General features: G+C 33.5%; 1 protein-coding gene across 1 annotated transcript in view; it reads left to right on the forward strand.

Annotated features, from left to right (window-relative positions):
• EPHA6 (EPH receptor A6) overlaps positions 1 to 14090 on the forward strand; it is an 827849-nt gene that overhangs the window by 69744 nt on the left and 744015 nt on the right. Inside the window, exon 2 of the mRNA XM_021687948.1 lies at positions 2841 to 2905. Within this exon, the coding sequence (XP_021543623.1) occupies positions 2841 to 2905 (65 nt within the window). The remainder of the gene's footprint in view (positions 1 to 2840; positions 2906 to 14090) is intronic.

Consider the following 14090-nt stretch of genomic DNA (forward strand, 5'->3'; position numbering starts at 1 on the left):
TGCTCAGTAGGGAGTCTGCTTCTCCCTCTGCCTGCCACTTTCCCTGCTTGTGTGCACACTCTCTGACCAATACATAAAATCTTAAAAAAAAAAAAATAAGTACTCTCCCTATAACCCAGGAATCCCTATTTACCATGGAGAAGTAAAAGCATAGGGTCATATAAAAATCTATACATGAAAGTTTATACTGGCTTTATTTATAACAAATGCATTATGCTACGTGAAAGAACCAGGCTCAAAAAGGCTTCATGCTATATGATTTCATTGATTTGACGTTTTGGGAAAGGCAAAAATCATAGGGACAGGAATTAGATTAGTGGTGCCAGTGGCTGGGCTGTGGAAGGGATTCACCAAAAAGAATCACAGGGGAAATTTGGGGGGCGATGGGAATATTCCATAGCTTGATTGTAGCAGTGGTTACATGGATGTGGGGGTTTGTCACAATTTATAGAAATGTACATTTAAAGAGGGTGATTTTTTTATTGTGAGTAAATCATACCTCAGTAAATCTAACTTAAAAGTTAATGGAGGAAATTAGATCAAAAAAACAAAGCACAGTGTCAACTCACTGCAATGAATAGCACTTATCTGGAACTTGATTTTTCTGTTCAAGTTAAGTTGAGACAATAGGGATATTTGATGACATCAAGGAATTACTACTTATAGTAATAAATTAAGATATTGTTGCTATATTAAAAGGAGTCTTTATCATAGAAATATACACTGAAATTTTTATGGATGATTATTACTGGAATTTGCTTCAAAGAAAATCTGCAGTGGGAGAGAGTAGGTAAAGATATATAGATGAAGTAAGATTGACTATAAGTTGGTAATTATTGAGTCTGGGTGATGAGTACATGAGGGTTCATTTAACTGTTTTCTGTATATTCTAAAATATGTTTGAGAATTTTCCACAATAAAATTTAAAGAATTACAGCTCAGTTTTACAAATGTATATTTAGTAAACTGATTTTAACAGTACTAAAAGAATATTCTACAATGAGTAATTAGAGTTCATCTCAGAAATTGACATATGGTTTCGTACTTAAAAATTAATAAAACATAGTGATTCAAATAAGAAAAACCACAGAATCCTTACAATAGACACCAAATAGCCTACTATCAGTGGAACTTTTTAAAACTACAAATAGAAAACCCCACTTTCTTGACTATGTGAAGATCTAAAACTCATGATGAAATACCAAAGCATTGTTTCTCAGAGTATGATCCATGGTCTACTGGCATCTAGGGGACTTGGAGGCAGTAGTTAAAAATAAAGATCTGAATCATGGGCCCTACACATTTAACTCCTAGAAACACCACAAAAATCCTCCCCTTTTGATATCTATCTTTCCAACCTCATATCAATCCTGCTAGTTCCCCAAATAATCCCCACTCCTAGTTCTGACTCCAGCAACTGAAAACTGATTTAGTTGTAGCTCAGTTACTTTATTCTAAAAGTAAACCATTTGTTTCTTATCACATCTAATTGAAAGTCCCTTTGTCCTAGGTCAGCTCAAATTGCATCTCCTTTGTGAAATTCTCCCAGACCTCCGTACTAGCCCTAATGTAACTTAATCGCTAGGCTATTATATAATCTTCCATTTTAAAATTTAACAGAATATGTTCTACTCATTTGTTTTTATGTCTGCCTTTTGATCAGATTATGAGTAAGTTTTGGTCAGGAAAAAAGATGCATGGTTTTTATTTTTGCTTTTGCCTTAGCTGTCAGTATACCCGCACGTACAATAATAATGTAATCTATGCTTTAAAGATAGTAGATTTATTAAAAATGAGTTGTTTTCTTACTATGCAAATCATATATAAGGACATTTAATAACATAAAAAGGAGCTACAGAAGCCTGCTTTAACAGTTTTTCTTTCTTTATTGTGGTATAGAAAGACTATATATGAAAATGGTAGGGAAAGCAAAGGTGATTATTTCATTGTTGGTCCCCAAACTGGCCCCCTATTCCTGCAGGCCAAGAGAGACTGCAGAAAGAGGCAGACCACTCCAGATTGGTAGGTGGGAGGGCTAATAAGCGAGGAAACTTGTCTTGGACAGCTGCAAGATTCCACATCCACCCACCAGAATCTTAAAGTTTGCATAGAAGCCTTAACTGGGTTCGGTCATGTATACTATCCAGGTGGTCTCAACAACATGTTACTCTTTCAAGGCTCTGTCCTTGGAACAGCTCCCACTACCGAAACAGTAGGCAGAGCTTACATTTTGAGGATGGGGGAGGGGAGTGAGGAGCCTCCCGTTGCCTGGGTCCAGCTCAAGGGTCAACTGGCAGTCACATCATGTTGATTACCTCCATCAACATTTATCAGTTTTAAAAGCCAGCTATTAAAAATGACTGTTGGGGCGCCTGGGTGGCTCAGTTGTTAAGCGTCTGCCTTTGGCTCAGGTCGTGATCCCAGGGTCCTGGGATCGGGCCCCACGTCGGGCTCCCTGCTCGGCGGGAAGCCTGCTTCTCCCTCTCCCACTCCCCCTGCTTGTGTTCCCTCTCTCGCTGTGTCTCTATCAAATAAATAAATAAAATCTTTAAAAAAAAAATTCTAAAAATGACTGTTAATTCTGTTGCTCACTTATTTTATTTAGCATTGTTAAACACAAATTACATATTTTGAAAATAAGTTATAACTACCTCATGTATTTTATCATTACTTAATATTATTATGTTAGTATTTAGTATACACAGTTAATTTTAAAGTAAGTAATGCATATTAAAACTAATGCAATGAATAATAGTAAAAGTAGTTGACATTAATGATTTAAATAACGTTTTTGCTTCAATTGAAAAATTCATGGAAGTTTTTTTTTTTTTTAATTCCAGTTGTGTTGCTTGATACAACAACTGTACTGGGAGAGCTAGGATGGAAAACATATCCATTAAATGGGGTAAGTTTAATTATGTTTTTAAAATTTTCATCCTTGCTAGGTTTGTAGGGTCTTATAATAATTAAAAGAACAGTGGATTTGGGCTCTAAGTATTAGTTTTAGCATATAACTAAAATCCCAGAGAAAAGATTAAAATACAATTAGAACTTGTAACCAATGAGAATGTTGTATAAAAATCCTTGCTTTCTTTTAAATTAGTCTGTCTTTAATATAGTGTTTATATATAGTAACATTAGACTGTCTCCTATATAAATGTTTTCTCATAGAAAAAATTTATGTGTATAAGTTCAAGACAGTTTTTTGTATATAGGTTTATTAAATTTGGTAACCTCAGTGAGTATTTGTCCATAAACTTTAGATTATCATAAGTGGATTTTACAGATATTAACAATTTGTTTTTTATTAGAAAATATCTGTACTATAGTATGTGTTTTTTGAACTTGACAAAAAGAAATATTATGATTAGGTTTTTGCTAGCTGAGAGTTCTTGCTTTTGAAAGTCATGTAATTTAAGGGTGTGTAATTTACAAACTACAATTTTTCAAGTACTGGTATCATTTTAGCTGTGGTTATAATTGCTTTTTAATATGGTTTAATGTATTTTGCATCATTTTGACATTGCAATGTATTTCTCTTCTTTTTTTAATTTTAAGTTAAAATGAAAGGGTGGTTTGTGAAGCTTTTTATTTAGATTTTGTCTAATTAAGCAAAATTTTCAGTAATGGAGGTACTCAGCTGTTATTCAAATCTACTTGGGTTAGCTTTTCTTCCTTTTTTTAGAAATTTTATTTTTCTCATTCATCAGATTCTAAGTTGATATTTTTACATTGCTTTTTCCATTACATCTGCAAATTTAAATCTAACAGAAGTTGACTGAAAAATGTTTTATTTTTTATTTTATTTTATTTTATTTTTTTTAAAGATTTTATTTATTTATTTGAGAGAGAGAGAAAGCATGAGGTGGGGAGGGTCAGAGGGAGAAGCAGACTCCTCGCTGAGCAAGGAGCCCGATGCGGGACTCGATCCCGAGACTCCAGGATCATGACCTGAGCCGAAGGCAGTCGCTTAACCAACTGAGACACCCAGGCGCCCAAAATGTTTTATTTTTTAGAATCATTCAAATATTGTTTGAATTTGACCTTCTATAGCAACAGTTACTCATTTAACGTGTGTTTTCAACTATAAATTTCTATGAAAAGTTAAATCTTCCTTTTTTCAACAGGCTATTTTTTCTTTAGATTGTTTTATAGACTGATTTTATTTTTTTCTGAAATTTTCATTTTATTCTCATAAAGTTCTCATCAAACCATTTCTGAAAATAAATCTTTGAAACTATCTTTATACATTCATCATCTTATTTTCATTAAACATCAATATTTATTGACTGTATTAAGCATGTCAAATTTATTACAGATACTTTCAAGAACGAACGAAACATTTTTTTAAAAAATTTTCTTCCAAGATATATACGTTTCCTTTCTCAGTATACAAAGTAATTTATAAGAACTTATAAAGTTTATAAGCGCTACTTTTCCATTGTTTGAAAAAAAAAATGACCAAAAATATGAGTGATTATATTATCACTGGCTTCATGTAGTCATAGCCAAAGAATCGTGTGAGGAACAGAAGGAGTTACATCCCTGCTCCAGTGTTGTATTTGTCTTGACCAGGCTGCATTTCAAGGCAGACTGGTGAGGAGGAGACACAGGGACTTACAGAGTTACAAATATATTTACTGCTATTGTTCTCTTACTGATCTTGTCATAGGTGTTGTGAAAGGGAGATTTTTTTTTTCCCTACTATTTCTGGTTTATTACTTAGAGAAGGGGCGGAATTGTTTGAAAAGTAATGCCCAAAAGTTTTCTATTTGCAGACTCTGCACTAAGAATTTTATCTTATTTTCACAATAGCCTGATGAGGTATATCTTAGTTCTGTTTCCCAGTTAGAGAAACTTCACCTTAAAGAGAGTAAGGAACACAAAATACCAAGAAGTTATAGGTTAAGTAGTGAGTGATGGGATTTAATTCGAACTTAGTTATTTCTGATTAAAGCCTGCATCTTAATCATGGCACTTCTAACAGAGAGGAGCATTGGAAACTTCATGAAAGGCCAATTATTTATGTTGATATTTGCATAATTGATTCAGATGTCTTTTCTCCCTTTGATAAACATAGTACTTGACTGAGATGAACATTTTGGACACCAGCCACGGATTTACAGGAGGAAAGGTGAAAGAAGAAAGGAGAATACAGGAGAAAATAAGTAGGATAGATTAAGGTCAAAAAGGAAGAGATGGTTAATACTTATCAAGCATTTACCATATGTGAGGCTTTGTTTAAAGCAGTTTACTCACATGAGTCCTAGAAATCAAGAATAATTTTACCCCATTGAAAGATACGGAAATCAAGACTCAGGTACATTAAATAACCTTTACAAGGTCACAGAGCTAGGAATTAGTGCAGCAAAAATTCTAAGCCAAGTAGATACTTATCTTTAACACACATGTGTGCTTTTTATTTCCTTTAAGATTCTACCATATAAATGTAAAGACCAGTGACCAATATGTATAAACTACAGAGGGAAAAATCACACAGGGATTCAGACATTAAGACATAAATTGAACACTTAGTTACCTTGGAATGTCACTGTTGGAATGAGCTATATTACTTTTAGATTATCCCTCAAAAAATAGTGCATACATAGCATGTGAAAGCAATAGGAATACTTGAAAATGAGGGCATATGGACATAGTTTATTTTTTTATTGTTTTTATTCTTATGTTCATAGTTTATAATAGATATAGATGAAGCTACATGAATTAGGTGAAACAAAGGTGAATCCAGGGAAACAGTAAAATGGATATATGATTTATGTAAGTTTTAAAGAAAACATATAGCTTCAATTTCTTTTAGTGAAGTGGGTATATTACTGATGAGAATAAAGTTTACTTAAAGCTCTTTATAGGTTAAAACAAGTAAGGAAATAATCTTCAAAGTTGAAGAACTTTGAAAAAGGCTCTAAAAATGTTGAGAATTGGGCGCCTGGGTGGCTTAATCTGCCTGTGGCTCGGGTCATGATCCCGGGGTCGTGGGATCAAGTCCCACGTCGGGCTCCCGGCTTGGCGGGAAGCCTGCTTCTCCCTCTCCTCTTGCTTGTGTTCCTGCTCTTGCTATCGCTCTGTCAAATAAATAAATAAAATCTTAAAAAAAAAATGAAAAATAAAAACGGTGAGAATGAAAATCATCTAGACATCAATATTAGTTAAATAATTTAAAATCTATAGAAACTGTTAATCAGTTTTAAAAGGATATTTATTGAGCACTTTCAAATCTTATAGAAACTCTGAGAATCATTATTCCCAATTTACAAGTGATGAAGCAGAGATTCAGAGTGTTTAAGTAATACAGCCAAGTTTATATAGCTACTAAATGAAAAAATTGAGGGTTAAACTTGCTTCCACCTGTTTCTGAGAAATGCTGCAATATTCACAAATTCCTTCACATACGTAAAAATAAGGCAAGGCTAACATTGTTTTGGTTTCTTCCATTTAAGCCTTATGCTTTAGAAGGTTTTCCTGTTAGAAAAAACTGGGTGTTGCTGATCACTAATATCTCAGAAATTATTCAATACTTAATGTCTGTAATATTCCTAGTAACCAAGTAAAATGGAATTTTCATGTCTTTATATTAGATCTGTACATAAACATTTATAATCCAATAAATAGCAGTATTTGAATACCTTAGAAATATTTTTTGGGAGGTGCCTGAGTGGTGTATTCAGTTAAGTGTCCAACTCTTGGTTTCGACTCAGGTCATGATCTCAGCGTTGTGAGATAGAGTCCTGCATTGGGCTCCACACTCAGCAGAGAGTCTGCTTAAGACTCTTTGTCCCCTCTCCCTCTGCCCCCCTGCCCTGTTCTTTCTCTCTCAAATAAATCTTTTTTAAAAAGAATTTTTTGTTTCAGTTTATAACATTTAAACTACCATTTATATCTGTATATTAAAATTGTAATTTTATCTATTTGAAATTGTATGACTTTTTCATGTTGTCAGGTTTATTGAGGCATGCTAATATGAATGGCCATTTTGACTAAAGTTGACTTTTTTTCAGAGACACTATTTCAGTTGGTTTTACAAATATGCCATGGGTAAAAAAGACAACTAGATGATAAATTTGGCAACTTTATGAAATCAAGTAATTGGTATTTCTCTGAATGAAGTATTTCCTAGGAATAACTTTTCAATTGCTAAATTTTTTTTTCTATAAAGACTTGAACTAAGAGACATCTTTGAAATTATATACTATATAAAATGTGATTTAATGACTTTAGAGATTTTTAATTTTTTTTTTTTACTTAAAATAGCCATCCCACCAGTAGTATCATGCTACTAAATGGAGTAGACATTTACAATGTCTGTGAATAAAACCCATTACTGGTAATTTGAGTAGGAGGTAAGCACCTCTGGTTAGAGAATGTGGAACATAGATGAGTGAGTAGTTTTGAACAAATGACTTAGGCTTGCAAAAATGAAAAAAATATATATGTGTGTATTTACTGAAATGCTTGCTTGTCAACTCATTTGCACCAACATTTAAAATATGTGATGTCCACAATTCAGTTTAACAAACTTCCGTTTTATGCTCTTTGTGCCAAGTACCTTGTTAGAGTACTTACATAGCTCCAGAAGCCTCATAGTATAGAGATCATTCTGCATAATCATAAGGTCAGAGAATGTCTTCAGCAGGTTTGCATAATGGCTTGTGAAAGAATAATGAAGGGGGGGATTAATTCTGATCAGGGAATATTGGTAGTCGGATGTGACATCAGTTCTTTCTGATAAACTGTGAAGGAATCCCATATGAGCTGGACAAGAGGGTGGAGAGCATCTGCTAGGCAAAGAGAATAACTTGAGAAAAGGCAGAGCATTCTTAAATGTGTACATTAAGTTTTGGGAATGTTGAAAATAATTTGTGTGGTTGGAGTGAAGGGTTTTGTGGGAAATAAGACAGTGATTGTAGGCTAACCATATTGTGGAAGACTTAGAATTTCGGTGTCTTAATTGACTTGGATAGTGTATAGCTCAGTCCCGTAAATAGAAGTAAAAGTAAAAACTTTCTGGATTCAGTTATACAAACAAAAAGTATTAAAGCTTTCTTTTGTTTTATAGATAATAATGTAGACCCATGGAAATGAAATGTGCCTTAGAAAATTGTTAGGAAAGGATGTTCAAAATATAGGTAATAGGACATTATTGATATATTGAGAATGGAGTGAAATTGAATAATTACACTTGTGTATATAATGAAGCTTGGTGTTAGAAAAGAATGAATATATCAAAGATTTTGGTAACCAGTGGTTATAATTCTTAACACTGTGCTGTCATGGTCTAATGTGAAGAATTTTATGTCTACATAATTTAAAACTCTTAAGAGCTTTATCCTATAAGTGTCCCTTCCATCCTTGATCTGTCAATTACTACACTAACATAATAAAATTATGATGATATAGCAGATAGCTAATAGTGCCATGATAATCAATGAAGAATGCTGCGTGAATAAAAGTTTTCACATAACACTATAGAAGTTATTAGTGAATATTGAAGAAATGTTTTCATAAATATTAAGTATAGGCATATGTCCTGGATTTTTTATTTGCTGTAAATAACTAATACCTGGTTAATACTAAATCTTACTCCTTGCAAAACTGAAAGACCTATTTAATTTTGAAAATCTCTTGGGAAGAAGATAGTCTTTAAGAAGTCATGCTATTTTAATGCTAATGAGAAACAAAGAAACATGAAAGATACTGTTCATGCAGTAACTTTGTACAAAAGAAGAAATTTTAAAAAATATGTATCTCTTGAGTTTGTTCTCATAATCTGAAAAGGTGTTAAAGAAAAATTATATAAATTTTCTTGAAACATTTACTTATGTTTACTCCTTTCTTTAAGATTTTTATTCCAATTTGGTTTTAGCCAATATATAACATTGTAGATGAAAGAGAATAATACGGGCGCCTGGGTGGCTCAGTTGGTTAAGCGACTGCCTTCAGCTCAGGTCATGATCCTGGAGTCCCGGGATCGAGTCCCGCATCGGGCTCCCTGCTCAGCAGGGAGTCTGCTTCTCCCTCTGACCCTCACCCCTCTCATGCTCTCTCTCTCTATCTCATTCTCTCTCTCAAATAAATAAATAAAATCTTTAAAAAAAAAGAAAGAATAATACAATAAGAAGATCTGTAGTTGAATGTGATATCCAAAATCCTTAATATGCATTACAGGTTCGGTTCCATTCAATGCCACATAGCAGTGGGGTATGTCACAGTGGGGACCCTGGCTCAATATTAATTCTGACTAATAAGAAGTAACTGCTACCCACCAGAAAAATGAAAGACTTCATAATATAAAAAAAGAATTTCATGATTAAAGACTTTTACATTATTTTCTTTGAGCTTTTTAAATTATATTTGATACTACTTAAGATTTAATAGCCATATGGCTTTTTAGTTTTGATACCATAATTAAAAAGATAAATGACTTGTTTGGGTAGCCACATACTGATTATTAACAGTACTTATACCTAACAAAATCTGATAGTTAAAAGATAACATTTGATAATATTAATAATAATTCCATAAGGTGGTATTTTACTTATACTTTGTATTACAAATACTTAATGTTGATGCAAAGAATTTGATTTTTAAGCACTCCATCAATCTCACCTGAAAGATTTTCACTATTTATTTTTATTCATAGTAATATTTTTAGCAAGAAAATGGAAGGTTTGCTTATCCCAGATTTTTTTTCCCCCCACTCTCCTGTTTTGGCTACTTGCGTACATAGTAGATCAGATCTTTGTTACACATTTGTAGTGGACATAGATATAGGCACTCCAGTACTCAAAATCAAGCTTCCTTTTCAAACAGTGAACACTTTAACAAAAAGAATTAAGAGAAAACTGACTCCTAGTAGAAAAAAAGTGCTTTCGGATGTTAAGTTGCATTTTATATTAATTATGACAATTAGAGATTAGAAAACTTTGTTTCTCAGATGTCAAATATTGATTTCAAATATCATATATGTATTTTTGCATGTTGTGACTTATATGATCTTTAGGGTTTGTATAACGCAAGATGATACAAGATCTGTGATCTTATCTGTTAAACATAGTGAATTGGTATTAGGAAATTTACCCTGAAGTAATTGGGAGAATAGTGATACAGGTCATTCATGTCTAAATAAAACTATAAGTGAACATATAATTCAGTTGCTAATGATTTTTATAATGAAAAAAATGAATGATTTTTATAATAAGAGTCTTACATTACAATTAAACTGTGTCAAAAAATGCTCACCAGAAAAAAAAAAGAGAAACAAGACAAAAAAAATAAAAACCAAACTGTGTGGAAAGGTACTGTATTCCATATATTAGAGCCCATCATTTCCTAATATCACCGTTCCAAAGTTGAAAAACCAATACTAACTATGTATTAGTGATAAATGGAATTAACTAATAATTAATTTCTATTGGTGTTTGTAATTTCTACATTTCATATCATAGGAACAAATTTACCATAGCTGCAGACTTCAGTATTGCATTTTGATGCATTTTATAATACATTGAAATTATACGTATGTGTTTGAATCCTGAAAATATAAGCTTTGGTTATAACATCTGTAAAAAATGGGTTGTTTCAGTCACTGCTTTCAAAACTGATATCTAAATAGTTTTTCTTCTGAGAAAATTCTCAACATATATAGTAGTTTCTAAATATCCATCATATTAATTTCAGTCATATTGTTTCACATTTGAAATAAATTGCTCTTCAGTTTTGGAAGTTTCTATTGTCATATCCTCAAACTCAGAGATTCGTTTTTTTTGTTTTGTTTTGTTTTGATTTGTGTTAGAGAGAGAGCACATACAAGCAGTGGGGAGGGGCAGAGGGAGAGAGAGAGGTTAAGCAGGCTGCATGCCCAGTGTGGAGTCCAATTCAGGGCTCAATCTCATGACCCTGACTGAGATCATAATCTGAACCAAAATCAAGAGTCAGATGCTTAACCGACTGTGCCACCAGGTACCCCAAGAGATTCTTTTCCCAGTTACGCCCAGTCTGTTAATGAGCCCTTCAGAAACATTTCTCATTTTTGTTACATTGTTCTTGACCTCTTCCATTTCTTTTTGATTCCTTTTAGGGTTTCTGTTTCTCTACTTACACTACCCATCTGTTCTTGCACATTGTCTTCTTTATCTATTAAACCCTTAGCATATTAATCATAACTTTTAAAAATTCCTGGTCTGATAATTCTAACATTCCTGCCATATCTGACTCTGGTTCTAATGCTTCTTCAGTCTCTTCAACCAGTGTTTTTATTTTTGCCTTTTAGTACGTCTTGTAATCTGTTATTGAAAGGTAGATATGAGGCTGGGTAAAAGAAACTGAGGTCATCAGGCCTTTGTAATATAGTAGTTAGGTGTGGTGAGTGGGTAAGTGTTCTCTAGTTCTGCAATTGGGCCTCCTTCTTTTCGTGAGCCTGGGCCCCTGGACTCTGAACTTCACCATTAGATGGGATAGCATGGACAGAGGGAGCTGGAGTTGGGTATTTTCCTCTTCCTACATGGAAGGCTAGAGCCTGCTGGACCTGAGTATTTTTCTTCCTTCAAGTAAGTTAGGCTCTGATAAAATAGTTTCTCCTGAGAGCAGGCCTTGTTAAGAAGAACTGAATGCACTGGCATATTTCGAAGTGGTTCCTTATATTTTCAACTGTCGTGGATATTATATAATTGGCTGAAACATTTGCTTAAACAGTTTTGCAAATTATGATTTTACTTAATTTTCCCTACCTTCTGTTTTTATACAATGAATGGTCTACATTTTCCACTTTATCTTCATTATTAGTAGTGGTTGGTATTATTTTCAAGTTCATTTAATCTAAAAAAAAATAAATCAAGTTCTTATGCCTCTGTTTATCTGGCATTATTGCTATTATTCTTTACAAATCAGTAAAGGAAGATTTCAGAGCTTTCCTGTCATGTGCAGGTTGAGTAGTAGACCATGACACTCCTCGGAGCTCTTAGAAATTTAATTCCATGTATCTTGGCTTCACAGGAAACCCAATGCAAATTTTTGTCTCAGAATGCTCAAATTATTAATGTCATAGTTTTGCAGTAAGAACTGTGCTTACACATTTCATAAACTCTTTAAATTTAGTCCTAATAATATCTATTTAAAGTAAATATTATTAGTACCATTTTATACAGGAGAGAAACTAAACCTCAGAAAAGTCATATAACCTGCCTAAGTTTATGGTGATACTGACTGAAGGAACTGGCATTAAAGCCAGGGTCATCTCAATCCCAAAGCCAGGATTATTAGTCATTCAGTGTACCACAACCCTGGATTGGTTTCAACATTGTGATTGATGCTGTGGAGGATATAAAATAACCTATAAGGTTGTTCAAGCGTAGTCTCATCCAGTTACAGTGCTGTTAGAATGACACAGATGTTGTATAAAAAGATATGTAGTTATTGAAAAGTGCTGATAAAAAGATAATTTTGTCTTTGAAGACCAAAGGATATCCCAAAGCAAAGGATGGTTAATTATTAAATAGAGTTCTTTTGTTAGTGGCATGAGAATATTTGGTGCATGTTTAGATTGTTTTGATATTTTTTCTCTTGGAAAAGAACTAGAGAAATATTCAGTGTACTTCTTTTGGGTTTATTCCTTTGTGTTTCATATCTTTATACATGTCTGTTATTGACTATAAACTAGCTAATCAGGGGTAAAATATGGAGTAATCTAATCCAAAAATAAAAAAAGCGAACCACCTCATAGAAATAAGTTTATTATAAATGTTAGAGAAATTAGAGGAAAAAAAAAGAGAAATATTAGAGTTTGTCATTCTCACACCATCTTCTAAGTAAATTGACCCAGAGGTTTATTGAAAGTTAGCCATATGGTTAGTGCTAAGATGTCCTACTCCCTCAACCATATCTTATTGGGACAGAGGTGGAAAACCTCATCAAGAGGCATCCAGTTCATTGGCTAACCAGCTACCTCTCACCTCTTACATATGATTTCCTTAAATGACTAAACTAATTAGATTCCTTTTTAGGAATTTAGGAATTTCCTTACAGGAAAAGAGCAATCTGAAACTCCTTCCATAAAGATACACTGAAAAATACACAGAAAAGGATTAGAGCAGAGTAATAAATCAAAGTCATGTGCAAGTAGAAATTCTAAGAGAGCAGAAAATAACAGCAGTTAAAGGAGCAGAAGAGGAAAACATAGCACATGCAGAGAAAAAGCCATGAGAAAACGAGTGGCGTCGTCAACACTTCTAGAGCTGACCAGGTCGCTGCTAAATTTCCCGACCCAGTTCTTAAAATGAATCCCCTTACTTGAGCTATTAAATTGTAAAGGCAGATTGTAAACCTGATGGTGGTGGTGGTGGTGGTGGCGGCAGCAGCAATGACAGCAAAAAGAAGGCAGTGGAACACTGACACTGTTTTAAGACTGGCCAGGAAACATAAAATCAATGGAAGGAAGAATTTACTTGAAGAGAACACAGCGACATTAATTATCCAGAGCTGCAGGCTCTCTTTTATCAACTCAGGCATGGATAAATGACCTCCCCTGTGTGTAGGCAATGCGAGGAAACAGGTGAATGAATATGCACAGCTTATTACAGTGCATAAATTTTAAAATATTTAATATCTGAGTAACTGTGATTTTTTTCCTTCCAAGTTTTTATTTAAATTCCAGTTATTTAACATACAATGTAATACTAGTTTCAGGTGTAGAATTTAGTGATTCATCACTTACGTACAACACCCAGCGCTCATCACAAATACCCTCTTTAATACCCATCATCCATTTAACTCATCCTCCCCCCCCACTTCCCCTTCAGCAACCCTCAGTTTGTTCTCTATAGTTAAGAGTCTGTCTTGGTTTGCCTCTCTCTTTTTTCCCCCTCCATGTTCATTTGTTTTGTTTCTTAAATTCTACATATGAGTGAAATTATACAGTATTTGTCTTTCTCTGACTTATTTTGCTTAGCATTATACTCTCTAGCTCCATCCATATTATTGCAAATGGCAAGCTTTCATTCTTTTTTATGGCTGAGTAATATTCCATTTTATATACACATATATATATGTATATGTGTATATGTATGTATATACCACAT

The sequence above is a fragment of the Neomonachus schauinslandi genome, chromosome 1, assembly GCF_002201575.2.
Source record: "Neomonachus schauinslandi chromosome 1, ASM220157v2, whole genome shotgun sequence".
NCBI lineage: Eukaryota > Metazoa > Chordata > Mammalia > Carnivora > Phocidae > Neomonachus > Neomonachus schauinslandi.